The sequence below is a fragment of the Prionailurus bengalensis genome, chromosome D1 (genome assembly GCF_016509475.1).
Source record: "Prionailurus bengalensis isolate Pbe53 chromosome D1, Fcat_Pben_1.1_paternal_pri, whole genome shotgun sequence".
Lineage (NCBI taxonomy): Eukaryota > Metazoa > Chordata > Mammalia > Carnivora > Felidae > Prionailurus > Prionailurus bengalensis.
Genome location: NC_057346.1, coordinates 15,977,933 through 16,003,754, shown reverse-complemented (window position 1 = coordinate 16,003,754; position 25,822 = coordinate 15,977,933). Strand labels below are relative to the sequence as shown.

The 25,822-nt window shown below is 47.3% G+C and overlaps 1 protein-coding gene across 1 annotated transcript; it reads right to left on the bottom strand.

The window, feature by feature from the left end:
• Positions 1–4,536: 4,536 nt before the first annotated feature.
• On the bottom strand, positions 4,537–25,504 carry CD3E (CD3e molecule). Its single transcript, XM_043579474.1, has 10 exons — positions 25,430–25,504; positions 16,122–16,324; positions 15,897–16,009; positions 13,989–14,009; positions 11,936–11,953; positions 8,562–8,591; positions 7,866–8,084; positions 6,648–6,815; positions 6,096–6,142; positions 4,537–5,208 (listed from the first exon to the last, which is right to left on the bottom strand). The coding sequence occupies exons 3-10, from the start codon at positions 15,946–15,948 to the stop codon at positions 5,152–5,154; spliced, it is 612 nt and encodes a 203-aa protein (XP_043435409.1). The 5' UTR covers positions 15,949–16,009; positions 16,122–16,324; positions 25,430–25,504; the 3' UTR covers positions 4,537–5,151.
• Positions 25,505–25,822: the final 318 nt, after the last annotated feature.

The following is a 25,822-nucleotide window of genomic DNA, read 5'->3' as shown; positions in this document are numbered from 1 at the left end:
TGACATATGTACGCACTTGTGATACAACACCACAGACAGGTAATGAACATATCCAACAACGTCAACAGTTTCCTTGTGCCCCTTTGCATGCAATCCCTCCCTTATTTCTCTCCTTATCCCTCCACCCTCCAGGCAACCGCTGATCTGCTTTCTGTCATTATAGATTAGTTTTTGTTTTTCGAGATTTATATAGAAGTGTAATAATGTAACATGTACCCTTTTTTGGTCTGGCTTCTTACACTTGAGCATAATTATTTTGAAATTCACACATCTTGGTGCATCAATCAATAGTTTACTGCTTTTTACTGTCCAGTAGTATTCCATTGTATGGATATACCACAGCCTGTTCATCCATTCACCTGCTGATAGTCTTTTGGGTTATTTCCTGGTTTGGGCTATTACAAATAAAGCTACGATGACCAGTCACCATAGAAGTTATTGTGTGGTCATTTGATTTTATTTCCTTTAAAAAAAAATTTTAATGTTCATTTATGTCTGAGAGAGAGAGAGAACGAGAGAGAGACAGAGTGAACGGGGGAGGGATAGAGAGAGAGGGAGAATGTGAAGCAGGCTCCAGGCTCTGAGCTGTCAGCACAGAGCCCGATGTGGGGCTCAGACCCACAACTTGTGAGATCATGACCTGAGCCAAAGTCAGACGCTTAACCGACTGAGCCACCCAGGCTCATACGCTTCTATTTCTGTTGGACAAATACTCAGGAGTGGAATGGCTGAGATACAACTTTTTTTTTTTTAAGTTTACTTATTTACTTTGCACGTGGGAGCAAGTAGGAGAGGGGCAGAGAGAGAGAGAGAGAATCCCAAACAGGATCTGCACTGTCCGTGTGGAGCCCCACGTGGAGCTCAAACTCATGAACCATGAGACTATGACCTGAGCCAAAGTTCGACCCTTAACCGACTGAGCCACCTCTGAGATGCCCCTTTGAAAGAAAGTAATCTGGCTATTCTAGGTCCTCTGTAGTCCCACGTGAATTACCTTCTCAGTTACTACAGAACACCTGCTGGGGTTTTGATCTGGATCATGTTGAATTTACAGACCAACTTGGGGAGAATTGACTTCTTAATGATACTGACTCTTCCAATACACAAACACGTCTTTTGTCAGATTTACCCCCTAAGTACTTTATATTTTTTGACGCTATTGTATATGGCACTTTTAAAACCTCAATTTCCAACTGTTCACCGATAGTATCTAGAAATACAGTTGTTTTCGTATACTGATCCTGTACCCTGAAAACTTCCTAAGATCACGTATTAATTCTAGTACCTTCTTTTTTTTTTTTTTTTTTTTTTTTTGTAAAGTTCATCAGAATTTCCACACAGATGATCATGGTGTTTGTGAATAAGGACCGTTTAACTATTCAATTTCTAAACTGGATGTATTTTACTTCTGTTTCTTGGCCTATTGCGTTGGCTACCTCAAGTATCATGTTGAATAGATGCGGAGTGAGGACATTCTTGCCTTATGTATGATTTTAGGGGGAAACATTGTCTTTCATCATTAAGTGTGATATTGGCCATAGGTAGGTTGGTTGGTTTATTTTTTGAATTTATGTATTTTATTTTTTAGTAATCTCTACATCCAGCATGGGGCTCAAGCTCATGACCCCGAGATCAAGAGTCGCATGCTCCACCAACTGAGCCAGCCAGGCTCCCCTCTTCTTTTTATATATTATTAGATTAAATTTGTTAAAACTTAGTGAATAATTCTTGCGTCTATTCAAAGGGGATATTGGTCTGCCGGCTTTTTTTTGTTTTTCTTGTAGTGTCTTTGCCTGGTTTTGATATCAGCGTTTGGCATCAAGTTTCTCCAGAGAAACAGAACCAACAGGATGTGTATGTAGGAGATGGAAGAGAGAGAAGGAACAGAGGGAAGAGAGAAGAGACAGAGAGGGGGGTTTATTTTAAGGAATTGGCTCATTTGATTGCGAAGGTTGGCAAGTCCAAAGCTGGCAGTAAACCAGGAGGCTGGGGACCCAGGGAAGAGTTGATGTTGCAGCTTGAGTCCAAAGGCAGTCTGGAGATGGCCTTCTCTCTTCCTCAGGGGACCTCAGTCTGCTTTTTCTGTAAGACCTTCAACTGATTGGATGAGGCTCACCCACCCACACTATGAAGGATAATCAGCTTTACTCAGAATCTGCTGATTTGAATATAAATCCCCCCATATACCTTCACCACAATATCCAGGTCTGTTTGACCAAATATCTGAGCCAGGTTGACACATAAAATTAACCATACACAGGATGAGTTTGGTCTCCATAGAGTGAGCCGTAAGTATTCCCTCTTCAATTTTCTGGAAGAGTTTGTATAGAATTGGTATTATTATTTTTTCCTTCAATGTTTGGTAGATTTCACTAATGAAGACTTCTTGGTCTGGAGTTTTCTTTGTGGAGAGTTTTTTTTTTTTCTTTTTTTAATGTTTGTTTATTTTGACACACACACACACAGACACACACACACACACACACACACACACACACATCATGAGCCAGGGAGGGGCAGAGAGTGAGGGAGAGAGAAAGAATCCCAAGCAGGCTCCATGCATGGCATGGAGCCTGAAGTGGGGCTTGATCTCATAATCAAGAGATCATGACCTGAGCCGAAATCAAGAGTCAGATGCTCAACTGATTTAGCCAACCGGGTGCCCCTGTGGAAAGGTTTTTCACTATATAAGTTCAACGTATTTAATAGCTAACAGCCTACTTACCAGGTTACCTGTTTCATCGTCAGTGAGTGGAGTGCCTTCTGCTCTGTCTTCCAGCTCTACCCATCCTTCCCTTCAAGGCCCAGGCGAGGTCTCTTCTCTGTGTTGCTCTCTCCCTACCACGGCAGCTCTCCCGGCTTCTCCCGGGAACACTGTCCGCAGCCCTCACGGCCGCTTAATCTCATTTGTTTTTCTGTTGGTGTTCAACCTTCTGCATTCTTGGCCACCGTTCTATAATCGCAAGCTCCTTGAAGGCAAAAACTGTTTGCATCCCCTTAGCGCTCAGCACAGTGCTGGTCTGCCACACGAGTGGTGAGAAAAGCAGTCGCTGAAGAAGTACCTAAAGGATTGAATGCAGAGCTTTTAAGCCGGGAAAATGGCGAGCACTTTTCTATGGTCACAGCCGGCACACGGAGCTGCTCAGAGCGTTGGAGTTGGACAGTCCTGGCTGCTCATTCCAGCGCTGTCCCTCACTAGCTGTGCAACTTCAGTAAATAACCTCTCCGAGTCCCCTGACCGCATCAGGGCAACCTCTGTCTTATCTGCCTCGTTGAGTTGTCGAAAGGATTAAAAATGAGATTATGCGTGGAAGGCGCTAAGGGCGATTTCTAGAGCATAGTCAACGTTCACTAGACATGGGCTGCTATCGCTTGGATCACCCCGAGCCATACCTCCCTGTGTCTGTCATCAAGGGACACAAGGGCCAGGTTGCTGATCAGCAGCTAGGGATGGTCGGCATCACAGAGTCTCCTGGTGAACCTGCGTGTTGAGTGTGCAGAGGCAAAGAACCGTCGCTTTAACAGGGACCGACACATAACAGGGTCCCAACGAGCCGGCCAAGGCTGAGTGTGCACGCCATGTGGCAAGCTGCTAACCGCGAATGGCCTTTTCGGTCACGGCCACACGCAGAAATAGCCCTGTGGTGAGCAGGGAGGTTTCTGAGCGCAGAGAGGGAGAAGGGGGCCTGCTGGGGTTTGTCACAGCTCCAGCCTCCGCCGCCGGGTGTAGACAGTGAGAGCTCGGCGCTGGGTCAGGGCGAGGCCTCCCACTGGGCCCCCCAGCCCACATCCTGCTGAGCCAAACCACAGCAGCTGCCTTCTGGCTGCTGGCTCAAAAGGTGAAGGGAGGGGGGTGCCTGCTTGCTCCACAGCACATCCTTCCCCGTAGGCCGGGCTCAGCCCTGGCTTCCTTTCCCAGGCAGCTTGTGGAAATCAGGGTCCCCAGCCCCTTACACCTCACGCTGCCCATCCGCTGCTTTCTCCTGCCTTTGAAGGCTTATGCTTCTGTCCCTCCGTTCTCTTTTTTTTTTTTTTTAATTTTTTTTTTCAACGTTTATTTATTTTTGGGACAGAGAGAGACAGAGCATGAACGGGGGAGGGGCAGAGAGAGAGGGAGACACAGAATCGGAAACAGGCTCCAGGCTCTGAGCCATCAGCCCCGAGCCCGATGCGGGGCTCGAACTCCCGGACCGCGAGATCGTGACCTGGCTGAAGTCGGACGCTTAACCGACTGCGCCACCCAGACGCCCCTGTCCCTCCGTTTTCTGAACTGGCCACTCCAATCGGGGCCCATCAGCCACTCTCTGCCCTCCTTGATGTTTTTCTCCAAGAGAAGTTAGTCGGGGGACTGTCTTTTCCCTTCTTTCCCGTTCTCTTGTTTATTTCTTCCCTAACGCCCTCTCCAAAGACAGGGTCAGATGATGCCCCCACCCGCATGCATTTGAGATCATAGCTGGGAATTTAGTCAAAGGCAGGGAGGACCTGAGGAAACAAGGCAGCCTCGGAGGGCCTCCCAGAAAAGAGGGACAGAAACTCTTTCAGCCAAATACACTTTATTTCTTTTCTCTCTCAGCTGACAGGGAGCCTAGCACATTCACGCAGATGCAAATGACCATCCAGGGGCCTGCGGGGAAGACGTGGGGGAGGGCCCAGAGGGCTGGTTCGGGGCCAGGGTCTGCTAACGGGGCAGGACCTCTGCCAAAGTTACCCGGTCCATCCCCACAAAGGGTCACCCAAGAGAGAGCTGGGAAACCGGAAAGGTAGATGGAATAGTTAGGGATGGGGGCAACTTCTGTGCAGGAAAGGGGGGAAGTGAAGGGAGAAGGGGGCTCTCCTGCAGGGTAGGAAGGAACTGGTGATGGTGGGGGTGGGAAAAACAGAAATAAATACCCAGACAAGGGGCCGTCCAGGTGGGGGGGGGGTAGCCATGACGTTTCACAATAGTGAATAGTGCCTGTGCTATTCTAGGACTGAGCGCCAACAGAGAAGGCAGGATGGAAGGAGCTGGGGAGAAGGCTGCAGGGTGTGAGTTCTCCAGAAGGCAGAGGAGCCGTTCTCTTCTGGGGTCCAAGATTTACTCAGGGTACAGGGAACAGCAGGCCCCGGAGAAGCCAGACCTGGGCCCGTGGGAGGCAGCGTCCTCAAGAGCCGTCAGATGCCTCTCTGATTCAGGCCAGAATACAGATCCTGCTGGCCTTTCCGGATGGGCTGGGGGTAGAATAGAGAGGTGGTAGTCAGCAGGGTAGTCAGCAGGGGTAGTTCCTCAGAAAGAAGGGCCCCTGAAGATCTAGCTTTAGTGCAATGGAAAGACTCTTGGACTAGGCGTCAGGAGGCAGGCTCAAGTTCTCACCTGAACCAGGCACCCACCCGTAACAGACTTGCCGCCTTCCGTAAACCTCAGCTTTCCCATCTCGAAAATGGGACTCTAAAGACCCACCTCTCAGGGCATTTGTCGGAATTCAGTGAAGTCACTCACGCATACGACAGCGAATATACCACATGCTTGGCTGCTGCTCGATAAATAAATATTTGCCGAGCTTGTCCAGGTGTGCTATTCCAAATATTTAGCAACTGGTGGTGCGCACACCCACCCACCGGTCGGAACGGTCCTGCTGGGGGTCTGCTGCGCCAGACATTAACTCTCTAGCTGTCTGATCGGGAGGCAGCCTGGTGGGGGAGAGGCTGCGAGGTCTGGCGGTGCGTGGGTTGGGGCAGGGTGGGCAGGAAGCTTGCGGCTGTTGACCAGCGAAGTACTTTGATATTTCAACAACGGGTGTGACGGTACCGGTGCGTGCAGGTGGGACATCAGCCCCGAACGTGTCACGTTAGAACGTGCGGGTGTGGTCTCCCCCGTGCTAACGAATCAGCCACAGAAATAGGAGCGCTGTTTCCCTCCCCAGGCCATGGTTGTAGAAGCCACACGGCCTTGGAAATGGCCCTGCTCCATCATGAAGGAGGCACAGGCGGGCACAAGGCGGGTTGTCCTGGAGCTCTGGGTGAGGGGCTTCGAAGGGTCTGGAGGGCAAGACAGACGGTCCCACCTGTCGCCTTCTCCCCTAGAAATCTCCCCTCCGCCCCCCCCTGTCCCTTGTTACCTCGTAGTCTGGATTGGGCACAGGTGGTGGTTTCTCCTTGTTTTGTCCTGCAGGGGAGGGGGTGCGGGAAGGATTATTTTCCAGAGGGAACACCCATCTCGTGGCAACGAGACCCAGAGCTGTTCTCTCGTCTCTATCTCCTCTTTTTCCATCTTGGCCATTCTTTCCCTTGCTTCCTTTCATCCCATCTCTAACGAACCCCACACTCTCTATCATGTTATGACTTTCCTCAGCTCAAAGTCCTTTCATGTTTCCTTTCCTACGGGTAAGGGAAAGGAGAAGGCGGGCGCCAGTAGCCCGAAGTCTCTGTCCCCACAGACTGGGAGGGGAATCTGGTTACTCAGGCATTTGGGGAAGCCATCCTGTTAATAAACTTTTTGGACTTTGCTAGGACGGGAAAGAGAAGTGATCTGAGATGTGAACCCCTCCGTCCAGATGCTGGCCACACGGTGAATGTTCTATAGGAGCTGTCTTGACCTGGCCTTGACTTGCCTCCCCGGCTGGACTTTCCCTTTGGTGGGACTCTTCTCCGACTGAACCCCGCGGTCTTACCCCTGGGCCTGCCGCCTGCACCTGGTCCTCGCATCATGGTCACGGAACTGGCCTTTTTATTCTTGCTCCAATAATATACCAGCAGCAGCAACCCCAGAGTGATACAGACATCGGCCATGACGATCGCGACCACTGTCATCAGATCCACCTCCATGCAGTTCTGACACACTGTGGGGGGCAGGGGGAGGGGGAGAAGAAGAGAAATCACCGGGAAAAGAAGACACAGAACAGCAGACCCCAGCAAGGAACACATAAAGGCGATTTTCCCTTTCTTACTCTCACGCTTGCCGTGGCCGGAGCGGGACCTTCCAAAGTTTGTAACAACAAGCAAAGGAGGACGGTTATGGATAGAGGCCTTGGAGTCAGACAGTACTGGGTTCAAGTCCCAGCTCCGCGCAACTTACTAGCTGTGAGGATTGTGAGAAGTGTTTTCAACTCTCAAAGGCTCTGTTTCCTTTTGTATAAAATGGGAATAAAATAGTACTTAACGCATATTGTTGTTGAGAGGGCTAGATGAAAAAAAAGTTCCTGGCAAGTGTTTGGTATATAGCCCTTGGAACTTAACAAGTGCTCAGAAAATGTTAGCTGTTATTACTATGCCCTAGTTTATGACGCTTTATTATTCGTGTATTTATTTATAAGTGTTTACTTATTTTTAAGAAAGAGAGAGAGAGAGAGAGAGAGAGAGAGAGGGAGCATGAGTGGGGGAGGGGCCGAGAAAGAGAGAGAGGGAGAGAGAGAGAGAATCCCAAGCAGGCTCTGAGCTGTCAGTGCAGATCCTGACTTGGGGCTCGATCTCACAAACCATGTGATCATGCCACGAGCCGAAATCAAGAATCGGGTGCTTAACCGACTGAGCCACCCAAGTGCCCCGACACTTTTTTGTGTCAGCTTTGCGAATCTTTCTGAAGAATTTATCTCTGGATAAAGCATCAGCTGAACCCATATCTGAGCCATAATTCTGGATTCAATAGAATAAAAACGATGCAATCCTGTCTCTTGGGAAGTTGTTGTTTCAGATCTAATGCTGAGTTTACCCAGATGACCCCACATTGGTGTTTAATCTAGATTTCAGAAAACGCTGACACTGTGTGGCCCCTAAGAGTCTCAGATTGAGAGTAAGAGAAACACAAAGATGCCAGGGGCCTGTGAGTTGAGTTAGGGGAAATAATTGAGAACACCCTCTTGAAATGGTCCTTTCTAATGGTCCCATATTACCTCTTGCTTTCAGGTAGAGATAGTTCTTCTCTAGTGAGTTGCTTGTATAGCAGGCATAATAACCACTGTTTTCCATTTCTGAAAAATCATCCAGAAATAGCTGTTCTCCATATTCATTGGGCAAGAGGCCACCATTTTTTTCCCATTTTATTGATTCACTTCCCAAATCCTCAGGGCATGTCAGCACCACCGTGGTTCCAGAAATGGAGACTTTGTACCCTGGGAAATGGGAGAGGAGAGAAGGGAAATAGGAGGGAGAAACCAGTAAGATTTTGGCAAAGGCAAATTAGTCACAAAGAACCAACCAGATGCAGAAGGTCATTTGTCACCCAGGCCTTGGGTTTTCTTGTCAAAGGGGAAGTCTGCTGGCTACAGGGCGTGAAAGAGGGAATCCGAAGGCGAAGGGGAACTGGGCCACCTTTTTTTTTTTTTTGTAGTTTTTTTAGTGTTTATTTATTTTTGGGAGAGAGAGAGAGAGAGAGAGAGAGAGAGAGAGAGAGAGAGAGAGAGAGAAAAGGGGAGGATGGAAGTAAAGTCTAGAAAAAAAGTCCCTTTGGGAATATTTCCAAAACGGGAGTTGGAAATGTAATACTGGGAGGACCTGAGTTCTTGGGGTTAATCTCTCCCGACCAGTTCCTTCTCCTCTAGCCACCCACCGGCATCCTGAGGGCACCCATGAAAGACAGCTGAACTTACGTGCGGAGGCAGATGTCTGTGGAGACGGCTCTTCACCAGAACATGAGAAAAAGAAAGCACAGTAAGCAAATAACCTTGGTTTAAGTTTCAGTTGTAGACACAGATTTTCACGTGGGGCTAGATACTATCCCTCCAGAACCGCCAAAGAAGGCCCATCCTTTAGTGAGCCCCAAGCCTGGAAGGTAAGTTATGTACTCGGCGCACCAAGTATGCTCCTAGACGTAGCTCGGATGCATCAGATGGAGGTTATACCGGCACGCGTTTCTTTTTTTTTAATTTTTTTTTCAACGTTTATTTATTTTTGGGACAGAGAGAGAGACAGAGCATGAACGGGTAAGGGGCAGAGAGAGAGGGAGACACAGAATGGGAAACAGGCTCCAGGCTCTGAGCCATCAGCCCAGAGCCCGACGCAGGGCTCGAACTCCCGGACCGCGAGATCGTGACCTGGCTGAAGTCAGATGCTTAACCGACTGCGCCACCCAGGCGCCCCTTGGCACGCGTTTCTAAATCCAGACCCACGGGAGTGTGGGAAGTCTTAAAACCCTAAAGGTGAAAAATTCTCAGTCTTCAAGCTCATTCTCCTGCCTTGGCGTGAACCATATTCTGGTTAGACACGAAAGGGTCTTCTCAGAGATAAAGACCTTCACTCGTCGTCAGGAGATCTGTGAGCCGCTGATCCTTGGGCTTACCTATTTTTCATCATCCAGAAGTTCTCTCTTACGATGAACAGAATCCCTCATAGGAGATCAAACAGCCTTCTTACTCTCTACCACTTCCCTGTTATTGCCTTTACATTGTGTAAAGGACGGTACTCCTTTTAAGGGAATGGTTCCTCCCATAAAAGGTGGCTTTATTTTGAACTATCTCCTGAGTATAATCAACTCTCAATTATTTTTGTTAGAGGGAGGCAGTATTGGTGTGGACAACGAAGAGCCGCTAATATATATAATTTGGGGCCCAGGCACATTCCCCACAGCAGGCCATGTTGTCCTGGGAGGTGGGGCTGGGGCGCCTCTTTGTTTTCTGGAAGGTTTGTGGCCGGGACACCGGGCGGCACTAGGTTATGCTGAAGCCTGGATGTGGCAGCTGGAGGAGAGGAGAGGTGCTCAGAGACCGCTTTTTCTCTGTTGGGGGCTTTCTGCTATAGTAGGCTGTTAGGGACAGGGCGTTGGACTGAATCAGAAGCCCCGTGTTTGAATCTCAGATCTGCTTTAGGCTGTGTGACCCAGGGCAAGTCATTGAACTTCTCTGAGCCTCAGTTTATTCATCTGTGAAATGGAGATGAAACACCAACCTCACAGGGTATTTGTGAGTAGCTAATGGATTATGAGGGTGAAAATGAATGGCACATAGCAGATGCTTAAGAAAAATGTTAGCTACTTTCTTCCTTTCCTTCTTGGGGTCCTGCTACAATGGAGAACAGAACTGAGTTCTGACCCAGTTGCTCAGGCAGCTCTCCGGCTGAGATCATGTGGGATGTAAACAAGTCATTCTCCAGATTTGTCTAGTTGGGATTTGAGTATAATGACGTAGATAGTTGATACTATTTGGACTTAGAAATAATTTTTCAATACTATTTCTTAGAAATGTTATATAAACTAGAAATCATAAGTAAAATAATTTAAAAGTAAATAGACATTTCACTCTGCTTGGTGTTTGTTTGAAAAAGAAATGTAAAGGGGCGCCTGGGTGGCTCAGTCGGTTAAGCACCTGACTTCGGCTCAGGGCATGATCTCACGGTTCTTGAGTTCGAGCCCTATGTCGGGCTCTGTGCTGGCAGCTCGGAGTCTGGAGCCTGCTTTGGAAGCTGTGATTCCCTCTCTGTCCCTCCCTGCCTCGTGCTCCGTCTCTCTCTCTCTCTCTCTCTCTCTCTCTCTCTCTCTCAAAAATAAATAGACATTATCTGCTGGCTCTCAGGATATCTGCCCTACTTAAAAGTCTACAGTTCTAAACTAATTCTAGATACACATTCTTTTTTAATGTTTGTTTATTTTTGAGAGAGAGACAGAGACAGAGCATGAGAGGGGGAGGGGCAGAGAGAGAGGGAGACACAGACTCTGTAGCAGGCTCCAGGCTCTCAGCTGTCAGCACGACGCGGGGCTCAAACCCACGACCCATGAGATCATGACCTGAGCCGAAGTCGGACGCTTAACTGACTGAACCACCCGGGAGCCCCTAGATACACAATGATTAAGTAAAGGTATTTGGGTTCCATTCCTTCTACCCCCTTTTCCCAAAACCAAACCCAAACCAAAACCAAAACCAAAAACACCGAGCCTCATTTCTCTTATTTATTGTGGGCCCGACAGAAGCATTCTTAAGAAATCTGGGGGACAACCTGTGGCTTATTTTATGCTAAGTGTAACCTCTGTTGATTTAAAAATAGGACACATGTTTATACATCGGAGTTGAAGTAGACAATTTAATGCAGACTAGCGTAAGAAATTTTACAAATTCTCTCTGGAGAAACCAACTCTGAAACTAGTTTCAGAGGTGAATAATGTTCTATTTCAACTCCTTTTACCTCTCTAGTTTGTAGTTTTTATTGGTTCACTTTAAATAACTTTGCAGGGCCCTACAAATTAACAATCCACACAAAGTATATATATTAGAGGGGAACTAATCTTACCGCTCAGCAGTATGTTATACAGCGAATATTTGTGTCTTGGAATTTAAAAATTATGTAAGGTGATAGTATCATGAATGGTTTGTAAATGTGTGCTGACTTGCCTATTTTAAGGGATCTTATCCACCAACAGGTCAGAAAAATGTATTTAAAAATTTTTTTTAATTAAAAAAAATTTTTTTTTAATTCGAGGGGACTTTTGAGGGGCGCCTGGGGGGGCTCAGTCGGCGAAACGTCCGACTTCGGCTCAGGTCACGATCTCACGGTTCGTGGGTTCGGGCCCCGCGTGGGGCTCTGGGCTGACAGCTCTGAGCCTGGAGCCTCCTTTGGATTCTGTCTGCCTCTCTCTCTGCTTTTCCCCTGTTCACTCTCTCTCCCTCTCTCTCTCAAAAATTAATAAACATTAAAAAAAAAATTAAAATGCCTTTTGAACATTTTTAAGCAGTGGATTTAAACAACCACATAAAATAAATTACCACGTTTAAAAAAGAAATAAACATGAAAAAAATATAAAAAAATGAATTTGTGATTTATACAGAAACTCCCAGGGGCTTCTATCCACACTTCCCAGAATGTATGCTCAGGGATCCGTGACAGTTAGCAACAAACACAGGCCCATCCCTGATAGACCCTACCGGTAGACCATTGTTGTTTTTCGTCTAGTAGTTCTGATTATTAATATGATTGTCCTCAATACCTTTTCGTCTCACGTTTGAAAAGAGGTCGTGTAGAGTGAAAATCCTCTTACCTGAAGGGTCGTCATTGTCTGAAAAGGAAATGATAAGCAATCGTTAGCTACCCTTGTATCAGCTACCAAGAACAGACCCTGTTCCCCTGGGTTAGGACCTTCTGGTACTAATGTAACACTGTGTGTCAACGCTACTCAAACAAAAAGAAAAGAAAAAGAAAAGGAAAAAGAAACGCATCCTTGGACTGCGTCAACAGGTCAGTCATGTTGATGACTGGTGAAATGATTATGGACAAGTTTATATTCATCTTTCAAATTCTCTATTGGAGCACCTGAATGGCTCAGTCGGTTAAGTGTCCGACTTCGGCTCACGTCATGATCCCACAGTCCGTGAGTTCGAGCCCCACGTCAGGCTCTGTGCTGACAGCATGGAGCCTGGAGCCTGCTTCGGAGTCTGTGTCTTCCTCTCTCTCTGCCCTTCCCCCGCTCACACTCCGTCTCTGTCTCTGTCTCAAAAATAAACATTAAAAAAAATTCTCTATGGTATTAAAATGTAATTTTCCAGATTGAAAGAAAGAAAGAAAGAAAGAAAGAGAACAGCGGATCTCCAAATTCTTCATGGCTGTATAGGAAAAGTTGTTTTGGGCCCTACCTCCTACATTAAACAACTGATGGCGATTTACAAAAATAGATCCTAAGTAGTCATTTTGCAATAGCAAGTCATTACATCATACACCTTAAACTTACATTGTGTTATACGTCAATTATATCTCAATAAAGCTGGGGAAGAAAATGAAGCTCCGCATTGCACATAAATCGATGATAAAGAAAAATCAACTGTAAATGGCAAGGGCATGCAGAAGAGATTAGTTATCCCGAAGCATGTCAGTGCTTTCGACATGCTCCATCTGTCAATAAGGTAACGTTAGGGGCGCCTGCCTGGCTTAGTCCGTTAAGCGTCTTAACTCTGGCTCAGGTCATGATCTCAGGTCATGATCTCACAGTTCGTGAGTTCCAGCCCCGCGTCGGGCTCTGTGCTGACAGCTCAGAGCCTGGAGCCTGCTTTGGATTCTGTGTCTCCCTCTCTCTCTGCCCCTCCCCTGCTCATGCTGTCTGTCTCTCTTCTCTGTCTCCAAAATAAACATTGAAAAATTAAAAAGAAATAAGGTAACATGAAAGCATGCTGCGTGGGAAAAAAAGAAAGACAGTGTTCTAAAAATATTACAAAAGAGGCAGTGTCATGGAATGTAGACGGGCACAGTGGCCGCCTTTTAACACAAAATTGCTTCATGCAGCTCGGAGGAGCTGATCGAACAGACAGGCTTCCGATATTGGGACATTCCTGACTCTACCGCTGTGATTGGGAAATAAGTCCCGGCCAGGCGTGCTCACACGCGTGTGCACACAGGAACGCACATGCACACACACATTCAGAGCATTTGGACACGTGACTCTAAACCTGCACCCAGGTGCTGCCCCAGAGGCTTATTTGCCACATGCCCGTGTATACGTTCCTATCCTCTACAAGATCCCACACCAAATATGAAGTGTAAACAAATGAAAACTTTCAGCACTTTCAACCTGAATAGTCGCAAGTTTTTTCTTTCAAATAGTTACCATTGGGGCGCCTGGGTGGCTCATTCGGTTAAAACGTTGATTTCAGCTTAGGTCATGATCTCACAGTTTGTGGGTTCGAGCCCCGCGTTGGGCTCTGTGCTGACAGCTTGGAGCCTGGAGCCTGCTTTGGATTCTGCGTGTGTGTCTCTCTCTCTGCCCCTCCCCCGCTTGTGCTCTGTCTCTCTCTGTCTCTGTCTCTCAAAAATAAATAAATGTTAAAAAAATTAAAAAAAAAATAACTAAAACTCATTTTTCCTGGGATCTCTGTTCCTTTCCTCTTGCTGTAACTACCTCTGGACTGACCAGATAGTAAAAACTCCTTTAATAGGTCTCTGTGGAAGCTCTGTGTGTGTGTGTGTGTGGGCGGGGGGGGGGGGGGGGGGGGGGGCGGCATTGAGAAGTGAGGAGGTGGGGGTGGGGTCTAGCAAAAGCTCCACTCATAAAAACAAAGACTGCGGTGCTGATTGCATAACAAGGAAAGAAAGCATATTCTTACCTTCCTGCCCCCAAGCGCCAACTAGAAAACAAATAAGGAAAAAAAAAAAAGAGTTAGTCAATGTTGTGGGTGCCTGAAATTCCAAGCAGAACGAGTAATGTGGTCTAGTTTGGCCATGTCTGAACCACCCCTGGACCAGAGTCATACCTGTACCCCCGATAAGTGACATGTACTGCTGGGTACGGACCAGTGTCCAGTTCCTGGTCCATTGGGATGAAACAAAGCGAAGAAGCATCTAGCGTTAAACATGAACACTCAATATTTGACCAAGAGTTAGAAAAAGTTGAGACTCCTTTTCAGGCCACCAGGGAAATAGCAAACGGATTTTGCAGCCTAGCCTCCGTGTTTGAAAATCGGACTGTGGAAGAAAAACAAGCTTTCGTTTAGGTACGCACGTTGAGATTCTTGTTCCGTCTCTGGCTCCCGCTTGTCTGATGGTTCAGTTTTTCCATCTGTTTTCTGCTCGAGCCAGAGATGGAGATATTTGAAACTTCAATTACTCCTCCGTTAGAGCCTGTGTGTTGAAGACCCTGGTCACACTTCCACTGGGCTCCTCACTCAGCAATAACCTGGATTCATTACGATGACCAGCTTCCCTCGTGTTGTCTTTAAGTTCTCCGTGTACCCGGGCCTCCCTTTTTTTTTTACCAACAGCATCGAGTGAGACCCCTCCACCCACCCAGAGCCGACTGGGCACATTTTCGTGATGCCAGATCTTTAGGGATGCCCGGGACTTTGATACTTCATCTCGCTCTCTTTCCATCCCCCACCCCCACCCCCACCCCAGAAAGCATCGTTTATATTATCAGCCTTGAAGAAAATGCCTGCCCTCTCCTTGCAGGAGTCACGTCCTGCCCCTTGACACTCAAAATGTGTTCCTGGGACCGGCAGCAGACTTTTAAACGCAAGAGCTTCCTCGAAAGGCAGAATGGCGATCCCCACTCTGGTCCTACTGGAGCAGGAGCTCCAGAATCCCAGGTGATTTGTGTGAGCGTTCAAGCCTGAGAAACTCACAGTGAAGCAGGAAGCGGAAACACCATGGCTGTGGCTCTGAGATAGGAGCCCCAGCTCTGATAGCATTTTCTAGGCCTCTGAACTAAAGCCGTCGTGAACCATTTTGCATCACGTAGCCTTGAAGGCCACAGGCCTTCTAGACAGACAGTCCTGGCTTCCCGGGTCAGCTTTAGCACTGACTAGCCGTGCGGTGTTCAACAAAGCCATGTAACATCTCTGCACACCAGTTTTCTTCATCTACAAAACAGGGGATGTAACCTTCGCCTTCCAAGATGAAGCTAAGAATTAAATTAGTTGATACCTGTAAAGAAGTTTTCTTTAGGCAGTCTCTGGCACTTAATAAATGGCAACTTTTTTTTTTTTTTTTTTTTTTTTTAAATCTTATCTCCTATGAGATGTGGAATTGCTCTTGGTCGTTTACCTGCCTATATTCTCCCTTGCTTCAAAAAGGACTAGATTAATCGAAAGTTCTTAGTCACCCGAAAAGGACTGAAAATTATGAGGTATGTTTTGTCTCAGAGACCAACCTTGCTGTACACCCCCCCCCCCCAACGGTTCGGGTTCAGCTCTCTGCTCTTCTAATCTCTTTTGTGTTAGTTCTTAAAGGCTGGGTAGTTCACTGACGAACAAGCCTGTCCTTGGAGGCAGAGAGACTTCTTTGTTTTCTTCAATAGCTACGATCCCCAATGTTCCCTGAGTGGTGGCCCATGCATCCGTCCCATATCTCTTTCGTTAGCCTGCCGTCTTGCATCCCTAGCCTAACATAGCACAAATAGTTCCTTATACCTTCTGGTAAACGAGGCTCCCTCGGTACCACTGGGCATCACCAAGGGAGGCTGTGGGCCTTCCCACAGCCTGGAGAAATACGACCCTTTCTCATTTCATCCTACTTACCTGACAGGAGACAGAGTCCCAGAACTCTCCAGAGGCTTCCCGATGGCATCATTCTCTCACCGGATGGACACTGAATTCTGCCCAGGAGGGTGGAGCCTGGTGGCTTAGTGCTTCTGAAAAAGAAACCGGAGGACTTGTTCAACCCCCCTGCTGCAGGTGAGGACCCTGAGGTCATTGTTCCCAATGCCGGGATGATAAAGGGGGCCTCGTTAGGGGGAGACTCACCATTTTCTGAAGCAGGCACCCAAGGCTGGGAGGGGAGGCGAGTTAGAACCCCACACAGGAAGTGTGCAGGGGCCTCTGGGCCTGCGGGGTTCTACGTCACTTGGAAACGTTCGAGGCAGAGGCCGCCACCTGGGTTGGCTGGGGAGAGATGGGCCCCATATCTTCATCTTCCCATAGCACAAGCAAGAGCACTCTGGCAAAACCTGGCGGTGAAATAAAAAATACCTACAATTTAACTGCCCGGGGCCTTGTCCCACATTGGGACCCCCCTTCTCAAATGCCCCCTCTCCCCAAATAAGCTGTGACAAGGAAGAAAGCGCTTAAAAAAAAAAGGATTTAAAGTAATCTCTACCCCCAACATGGGGCTTGAACTTACAACCCTGCGATCAGAAGTTGCATGCTCCACCCTCTCAGCCAGCCAGGTGCCGCCCCCCTTGCTTTCTCTATGGTGTGTCTGCCATGGAACAGCAAAGGTTCAGACGTCTTATTGACAAAACCTGGCTTGGAACTATGAATTGGCTTAAAACCGTTTTTGGTGGGTTTTTTTTTTTTTTTTTGGCCCATGATAGTGACAAAAATACTTTATTTTTTTAAATGTTTATTTATTTATTTTGAGAGCGATAAAGAGAGAGGGAGGGGCAGAGGGAGAAGGAAGAGAGAGAATCCCAAGCAGACCCCGCGCTGTGGGTGCGGAGCCTGACGCGAAGCTCGATCCACACACTGTGAGATCATGACCTGAGCCGAAATCAAGAGTTGGACGCTTCACCAACTGAGCCGCTCTGGTGCCCCTACAAAAATATTTAAAAACACAACGTTCAGTGTTGGGAAGGGTCCAGGGTGAGAGTCTCAAAATCTGCTGCTGCTAGATTGATACAGCCTTTATTTTTAAGCTTACATAAATCAAATGCTCATTATATGCCAGGCACTGTGCTCAGGGCTTTGCCAACACATCTCAATGCCCAAAACAACCCTCCAAGGTAGGTATTACTTTTATCCCCATCTTATACTTGATCACACCGCGGCTCGGACGGGTTACCTAACTTGTTGAAGAGTACAGAGCTAGGACTCTACAAACCATGTTGGCAAAAACTCACTTTGCAAATATATAATATCTATTAGGCTGCAGTTTTGTGCCGGGTCCTGGTAATGACAGCTGTTAACAGTCCTTGTGGATGTTAAGTGGACGATTTCGGGAGACTGATACTAAGAAAGAGGATATACAGGCGCCCTGGGGATGATAAGGGGCGGGGGGAGGCTAATACAGCTTGGGGGGAAGCGACGGTGTCCCTGAGGACGTGACATCCAAGCAGAAATCCGATGGGCCCGGTAAGAGTGAACCAGGCGGAGGGGAGGACGGGTTAATGTATTCCAGACGGAGCAGGCATGTTTGAAGCTCGGGTTAGGAAGAAAGGCCCATGTGAGAAACTAGAAGTCCAGAAGGCTGGTAACTGAGACAGTCAGAAGGTGTCAAGAAATGAGGTAGGACAACTCAGCAGGGACCACAGGGGGAGGGATTTAGGAACCATGTTAAAAATTCTTAAGGATTATTCTAAGTGCAATGGGAAACAATTGAAAGGTTTAAATCAAAGAGCAACAGTATGAAATTCTTAGAACCTGTTTTTTTTTTTTTTAAGCTTATTTATTTATTTGAGAGAGAGAGAGAGAGAGTGAGTGCACGAGTGGGGAAGGGGCAGAGAGAGAGGGAGAGAGAGAATCCCAAGCAGGCTCTGCACGGTCAGCACAGAGCCCGACACAGGGGATCGAACTCACGAGCTGTGACGTCATGACCTGAGCCAAAACAGAGAGTCGGTGGCTTAACCGACTGAGCCATCCAGGCGCCCTGATGGTGTCAACTTCTTTAAAAAAGTTTCAGGGCGCACGGTCGACTCAGTCAGTGGAAGGAACATGCGACTCTTGATCTCTGGGTTGTGGGTTCGAGTCCCACGTTGGGTGTAGAGATTACTTAAAAATAAAAATCTTGGGGCGCGTGGGTGGCTCAGTTGGATGAGTCCGACTTCGGCTCAGTTCACAATCTCGCGGTTCGTGAGTTCGAGCTCCGCGTCGGGCTCTGTGCTGACAGCTCAGAGCCTGGAGCCTACTTCCGATTCTGTGTCTCCCTCTCTCTCTCTCTGCCCCTGTCCCGCTCGTACTGTCTCTCTCTCTCTCAAAAATAAATAAAAACATTAAAAAAAATTAAAAAAAAATCTTTGGGGCACCTGGGTGGCTCAATCAGTTAAGCCAACGACTCCTGATCTCAGCTCAGATCTTGATCTTGGGGTTGTGAGTTCTGGCCCTGCACCAGGCTCCATGCTGGGTGTCGAGCCTACTTAAAAACAAACAAACGAAAAAAAAAAAAAAACAACTTAAAGAAAAGTTGGAGTGAAAAAAGGTTTTAATGACAGAATTAATACATGCACATGTTACAAAGAACGAAGGGCACGGAAGGGTACATAACGACAGCCTCCTACCCCACCTCGCCTCAGCCCTATTCCTCTCCCTAGAGAAAACCACTTTTAACTTTGTGAACTGTTTTCTTCTCGTGGTTACTTTCTTATCTCTGAACGTGCACCGTCATCATTGGGGTTCTCTGGGAAGCAAACTCTGAGATGGAGACTTGTGTGCGGGAGGCCCACTGAGGGGGCACAGGAAGAAGGGGCACTAAGTCACGGTAGCAACAGAGAGCTCGGCCAATCCCACAGGGAGTTCTCAGGCTGGGACGACCTCTCCGGACGGTCCCGAATTGAGGCACCAGGCCCATCATCTAGTCTCGGATGCGAACTCTTTCTAGAAAGGGGGTAAGAACTTGGCCAAGGCGGCTGCTCCTGCTGAGGACAATGCCCTGCCCGTGGAGAAGCTCAGCCGAGGGCCCTCAGGGGACACAACGCCAGCAGCTGGGGGAATGAGCAGTCCTCAAGGGGGAGCCTGGGCAGCACCACATGGCACGACACAGTTCACCCCTTGCTGTGTCATAATTTCACCCAATCCTTAAACAACCATTTCAGGACTCTGTTTGATCTCTTTTCCCGGAGAAGCTTATAAATGGCAAGTTAGTGGGACAAATTGTGGTCCCACTGTACCGCAGTTCTGGGGCCCCATCTGGTAGTCATCTCCCTCCTTTGTTACCCGTATTCTGGATTGCTCCCAGCCTCGGCTAGCACTTCTGCTAACCTACGGGAAGACTTAGCTTGAGGAGTCTGAGCCCCAAGAGTCTGGTCGCCTGGCCTTTTCAGGCAGGGAACCCCTCCATTTTGTATGTATTCTCCTGTTCCCTGCAGCCTTGATTCCTCCTGTTGATAAAGAGAGATTTCTTCTGCTGGGAGAGTGAATCATTTTTTTTTTTTTCTTTAAAGTAAGCTCTATGCCCAATGTGGGACTTGAACTCACAACCCTGAGATCAAGAGTCACATGCTCTAAGACTGACTGATCCAGCCAGGCGCTCCAAGAGAATCTTTTTTTTTTTTTTTTTGCCTCCCAGTCTCTTGGCCATGGTAGGGAACAGGTATAGCTTAGTTTAATGGAACTCTTGCTGGGTACCATGATGGAAGCATCCTGCTTCTGGAAACCATGGCCTCTAGAAACTCAGAGTCTAGAGTTATGGGGACAGGAAGCACGAATTCCCTGAATGGTTCACTGGGAGTAATGGTAAGCACAAATACTCTTATTTCCAACCTTAGTTCCTGGATGCACGGATTCTACCTCCTGGGGACAAAGTACCAATGGATCCTATGGTCACGTGTCCATATACCTTTGTTATAAAGTAGGTCCCATGCGGGGCGCCCGGATGGCTCAGTCGGTTAGGCGTCCGGCTTCAGCTCAGGTCATGATCTCATGATCCGTGAGTTCGAGCCCCCTGCATCGGGCTCTATGTTGACAGCTCAGAGCCTGGAGCCTGCTTCCAGTTCTGTGTCTCCCTCTCTCTCTGCCCCTCTCCCACTCATGCTCTGTCTCTCTTTCTCTCAAAAATGAATAAACGTTACAGAAATTAAAAAAATAAATAAATCGAGTAGGTCCCATGGTCCCTAGTGATGCTACGCAGAATCTAATGCTGATGGATCCGCCAATGTGCGAACTCGTGGATGGTGAGCTTTCCAGGCAAGAAAGTCAAATCCACGCCCAGAACATGTACCAACTCCTATGAAATGGATCAAGTCCTTTCCAGGTTTCGTCTGGAGGGGATCCAATGTAATTAACTGGCCAAGAAGGGACTCCTTGGTTTCCTCTAGGGAGGGTACCACACAGGAGGCTCAGCATTGGACTGTTTCAGCGGCAACAAAATCTACACCAGCCTTGGTGGGAGCCCACACTGTTGTACCTAAGTACAGCCTTTACCGCTGCTGCCATAGCTATGTTTCTAACCCCCAACGTTGCTGTTTTGGGACGGCCAAGGGCAGAGGCCAAGGGCAGAGGCCAAGGGTTAGCCAAGGCTAGCCAAGAGGCTAGCTGGCCAAGTCATTTTCTTCTACTTTGTGTGGTAGTGCCTCTTCCATGATGGATGTTCTCTGGTGGGTGTTATATGACACAAAGACCTTCACATTTTATGATCCCATGGGTCCATATACACGTGTCTTACTCCCTTGCCCCCAAGCTTCTAATCTTACTCGTTCTTGTCCCCTGACCAATAGATTAAGCCACTTTTCACTGTCCACGAATCTCTATGTATTCTAATACCAGGCCACTTCTCTCTCCACATGAAGTGGATGACCATGGACAGTGCCAGAAGTTCTGTCCTTTGGGAGGATTTCCCCTCACTACTGTCTCTCAGGGCCCACTTCCGAGTGGGCATTCAGGGCTGTAATTGTTCATTTCGGCTTGCATCCCCATGCCGAGCTGACATCTGCCCTACCCTATTGTCCCTCGTTTATCTATCTCCCTTGTGCCATTGGAATTCCATAGTACGGAGATGGCCCGAAATCCTCAACCTCTTCCCACAATGCTTTTCTCCATGCTGCCTATCTTGCAGAAAGCTTGGCTCTTCTCCTTCCCTCCTCAGGACACTTCCTTTCTTGCTCTTTCTCCAAATGTTATAGGACAAGAATAAAAAGTCTGACTCCTCGCTCTTCATGATCTCTTCTAGCCCATTGTATTTCCACTCTCCCGCACAAACCCCTTGCGGAGATGCTGTTGGTGTCTATGCCACACCCCCCTAGCCCATCTGTGACTTCAGTGGCAGCTCTGTGGTCACTTCTGATGCACACTGATGTGGCGTCCCCTCAAAAGCCTGTGCAGGCAGGCGTGAGCGTGAATGAGCAGGAAAGAGTAGGGACTTGCTGCCCCCAGAGGCAGCCCTGATCTAATGGGAGAGGACACAGTGGATGCCGTCCCCCGCCTTCTATCAGTCAGAAGATTGATTCATTTCTGAAATGCATTCTACGTGGCTCCTCAGAGGGTCTCCTAAGAGACTTTGAGCTGCAGGTGACTGGAGCAGTAACTAGCTTACTAAAACATTCTTCACCTGCCCTTTTTTTCTTTTTTAATTTTTTGATGTTTATTTATTTTTTAGAGAGAATGAGCAAGAGAGAGAGGGGGGGCGGAGACAGAGACACAGAATCCGACACAGGCTCCAGGCTCTGAGCGGTCAGCACAGAGCCCAACGCAGGGCTTGAACTCACGAACCGTGAGATCATGACCTGAGCCGAAGTCGAACGCTTAACCGACTGAGCCACCCAGGCACCTCTGATCTCCCCTTTCTCGTTTACTGTCCCTGCAACCTCATTTTGGCTTGGTAGGATCAATTCCCTAATAAACCGCAAGTGTCTAAGTCCTGCCTCTGGCTTTCTCCCCCTCCTCTTTCGAGGGTTTGCCAACCTACCTCTCCAACATTCCTTCCCGTTCGCTAGTGACTTATACACCAGGTTGGCACTTTTTCCCTCTGCCCTCAATTTTTGAGTAAAACCTGATAAGCCATCCTTCCCACTCTGGCTTCACCCATCCTTGACTTCCTCAGTTTCTACGGCCTTTATCCCCACTCCGCCTCAGGTAATTGCCAAGACACGCTGACTTGGTCACCACCGGTATCTCTCCACGTCTGAAATCCCAAACTTTCGAGCTTTTTATTTTTCCTTTGCGCTGTCTGCAAAACATCCCATTGGCCGGCGTACTGTTATTTATTTGACCAGTCCTCTACTGGTAGTCGTTTGGGTTTTACACACCTTTTGTTGTTGCAATGCTGCAACGAAATTCACACACACCTATCGCTTTCAGCAAGTATATCTGTAGGATTCGTTCCAGGAAGAGAGATTGCTGGACCAGAGACTATGTGCGGCTAAATTTTGGCAGATATTTTCAAAATTGCCCTACCACAAAGGGGCACCAATTTATACTCAATCCGTGTATCAATGTTGTCTTTCATCATGTCTTTGTGAATGCTGGGAGTGTTTCTCTCTTAAAAACTTTACTTGTATTTGAAAAGTGGATGTATATTTTCATCTAAATAACACAGCTGTCACATTAGCACTGCAAGGCTTATAACGAAACCAATAATCTCCTGCCTGCCTCTTCCACCCCTTAAACCATTTGGAGTTGATTTTTTTTTTAATGCTTATTTATTATTTTCGACAGAGAGAGGGAGAGAGAGAGCGAGAGAGCGAGAGCACAATAAGGGGAGGGGCAGAGAGAGAGAGAGAGGGAGACATAGAATCCAAAGCAGGCTCTGGGCTTCGAGCTCTCAGCGCACAGCCCGACGTGGGGTTCGAACTCATGAACTGTGAGATCATGACCTGAGCCAAAGTTGGCCACTTAGCTGACTGAGCTACCCAGGTGACCCTGGAGTTGATTTTTGGATCTGATACAACTAGAAATTCAATTTCATTTTTTCCCGTATGGCATTTTCCCAACGTCCATACTGTTGTCTTCTCTTTCCCCAATCTCCTGAAGCGCCACTTGTATTATATATCAAAGTGTCATATGCGTAAAGGTCTAACTAATGGCCTCTGCATTGTTCCATCTCTACGTCAGTCCCACACCGTCTCAATTTTTATAGCTTTGTAATAAAGTTTGATATCTGATAGAGTAAGTTCTGTACCCTCATCTTTCTTTTTGGAAGTGTCTTGGCTATTCCTGGCTTCCTACTTCTCCATACAAATGCTAGAATCATCTGCACAATTTCATTCAAAGCTGCTGAGGGGCTCCTGGGTGGCTCAGTCAGTTTGAGTGTCTGACTTCAGCTCAGGTCATGATCTCGCGGTTCAGGGGTTCAAGCCCAGCGCCAGGCTCTGTGCTGGCAGTGCAGAGACTGCTTGGGATTCTCTCTCTCTCTCTGACTCCTCCCCGCCCCCGCCTCCCTCCCCCCCTCTCAAAAATAAATAAATGTAAAAAGAAAACTGCTGAGATTTTGTTAGGAAATGGAATAAACTTAATTTGGGGAGAATTAATATCTTTATGATGTTAAGTCTTTGGTTACATGAACATGATATAGCTTTGGTAAAGTAAAAAAAATCATGTCATCTGCAAACAATTCCAGCTTTCTTCCTCTTTTTCGTTCTGTAAGCCTCTAATTTCTTACTCGTGTCGTCCAGTTCTATGTAGGGCCTCTGACGCGACAGTAAATAAAAGTGAGGACGTCAGGCCATCTTTTCAATTCTTAATTTAGGAATGAATCTCCTATTTCCCCACTTAGGATAATATTTGCTGTAAGATTTTAACAGATCCTCTTTATCAGGTTAAGGAACACCCTACGGTTTCAATTTACAAAAAGAGTTTTTAATCCTGAATAGGCAAGGAAGGGACTTTATCCAATGCCTTCTCTGCTTCTATTGAGATGTTCCTATGATTTTTCTCTTAATCTGTTTTTGTGGTCAATTACATTTATAGATTTTCTAATATTAAACATTGTTGTATAACTATTTGGTAGTGGTGATTTTTCTTCCTGTCTTCACCTGGTTAGATTCGTTTTGCTAATATTTTTTTAAAATTAAAAAAAATTTTTTTGAGATAGAGAGAGACAGAGCATGAGCAGGGGAGGGGCAGAGAGAGGGGGAGACACAGAATCTGAAACAGGCTCCAGGCTCTGAGCTGCCAGCCCAGAGCCCGATGCGGGGCTCGAACTCACGGAGTGTGAGATCATGACCTGAGCTGAAGTCAGACGCCTAACCGACTGAGCCACCCACGCGCCCCTCGATTTGCTCATATTTTGTGTAGGATTTTGTTTCTGTTTTCATGAGTGAAATAAGCTTGATATTTCTATGTTATGTCCTTATCTGATGCATCAGGTTATGCTAGCCTCAAAGAATGCATTGAATAGTATCTTATTTCTTCAGTATTCTAGAAGAAGTTAGCTTTTTCTGGCATGTTAATTTGTTTAGCACTCATTCACTTATTGTTCAGCTTCTAAAGTTTTGTTCCGCTTCCTATGTGCTGCTGTCTTCTTATTCTGCTTGTCTTTTATGCGTATATGCCATTTTAGCAGGGTTTCAGACGTTGAAGATCAGTGTTTGTTCTGGTTTTCACGTTTCACCCCAAATCTGGTATCTCTCTTTCCTTTCTCATTTATGCATTTATCTGTAAAGTTTGACTACCTGAGGGTTGGTTATAGTAAAGAGTAGGTTCAGGTCTGAGCCTGCGTGTTTAACTTTAAATTATTCATTTTATTTTTTTCAACGTTTTTTTTAACTTATTTTTGGGACAGAGAGAGACAGAGCACGAACGGGGGAGGGGCAGAGAGAGAGGGAGACACAGAATCAGAAACAGGCTCCAGGCTCTGAGCCATCAGCCCAGAGCCCGACGCGGGGCTCGAACTCCCGGACCGCGAGATCGTGACCTGGCTGAAGTCGGACGCTTAACCGACTGCGCCACCCAGGCGCCCCGTAAATCAAGGAAAAATATTTAGTGAAAAGCCGTGGAAAAGAGGTGGGGAAGGTTCATCCCCCTAGGATAGGGTGCACACCAGTGGCAGAAGGACCTGAATCCTGTGTTCTACGGTGTTCATAAATCCTATCTTACTCTCTGCTGCACCAGCCCGTTGCAGGGACTGGAGTTGTGGGTGAGCAAGGGGCCTCAGCAGATTGATGGTGACCGGGCCCCAAACGCTCTCGCCCTTGATGAGGATCAGGACCCGCTATCCCAACTATGACGCCTTGGCATAGCGAACGCTTTGAGCTGAAGGGATCTGAGAAAATGGCAAAGGCAAGATCACTCTGATCTTTCCCGTTCCTTCTCCCCTGAGACAGACCATAAATTCCTTGTAAGGGGTGCCTTCCCTGTGCCTGCAGGAAAGGAGTACCCTTATCTCAGCCTCAAGAGGAATCCGAACAAACAGTCCTTGCTAAGGTTCCGCTCTCTTTACTACAAGTACCCCATACTCCTCTACTTACCTTTCCTTGGCAAGCGTCCACTCTTCATCCAACGTTGCGTCAAATACTCAGGTCTGTCGTGGAGTTTTCATTTGCAAATTACCATGACGGGAGCTACGGGTTTTATCTGTAAACCTCAGGCAGAGGACGCAGAGACAGGATAGGTGTCGCAAAGAGATGGCCGAGGTAAGATCTTATACATGTTGAGTGTCTCACACACATTTGGAGTTTTGTGTGGCTAGTGAATTTCCAGTGCCGAGTTAGCTTGACCATCTCTTCCCAGATCAGCAGACATCTGTTTTACTCGTCAAGGTCTAACTTGTTTCACAAGCCACTTGCTTCCACACTTAATTTCATCTGTCGTCTTTGTTTGTTTTCTTCTCTTATTTTCTATAGCAGACTTGAATATTCTTT

Excerpts from the sequence above, each read along its gene's own strand:
- CD3E (XM_043579474.1), bottom strand. The coding sequence starts at position 15,948 with ATGATGCCATCGGGAAGCCTCTGGAGAGTTCTGGGACTCTGTCTCCTG. Across the intron at positions 14,010-15,896 it reads GGGACTCTGTCTCCTGTCAG|TTGGCGCTTGGGGGCAGGAA; the intron begins GTAAGTAGGATG and ends TTTGTTTTCTAG. Across the intron at positions 8,085-8,561 it reads ACAGACATCTGCCTCCGCAC|GGTACAAAGTCTCCATTTCT; the intron begins GTAAGTTCAGCT and ends CCCATTTCCCAG.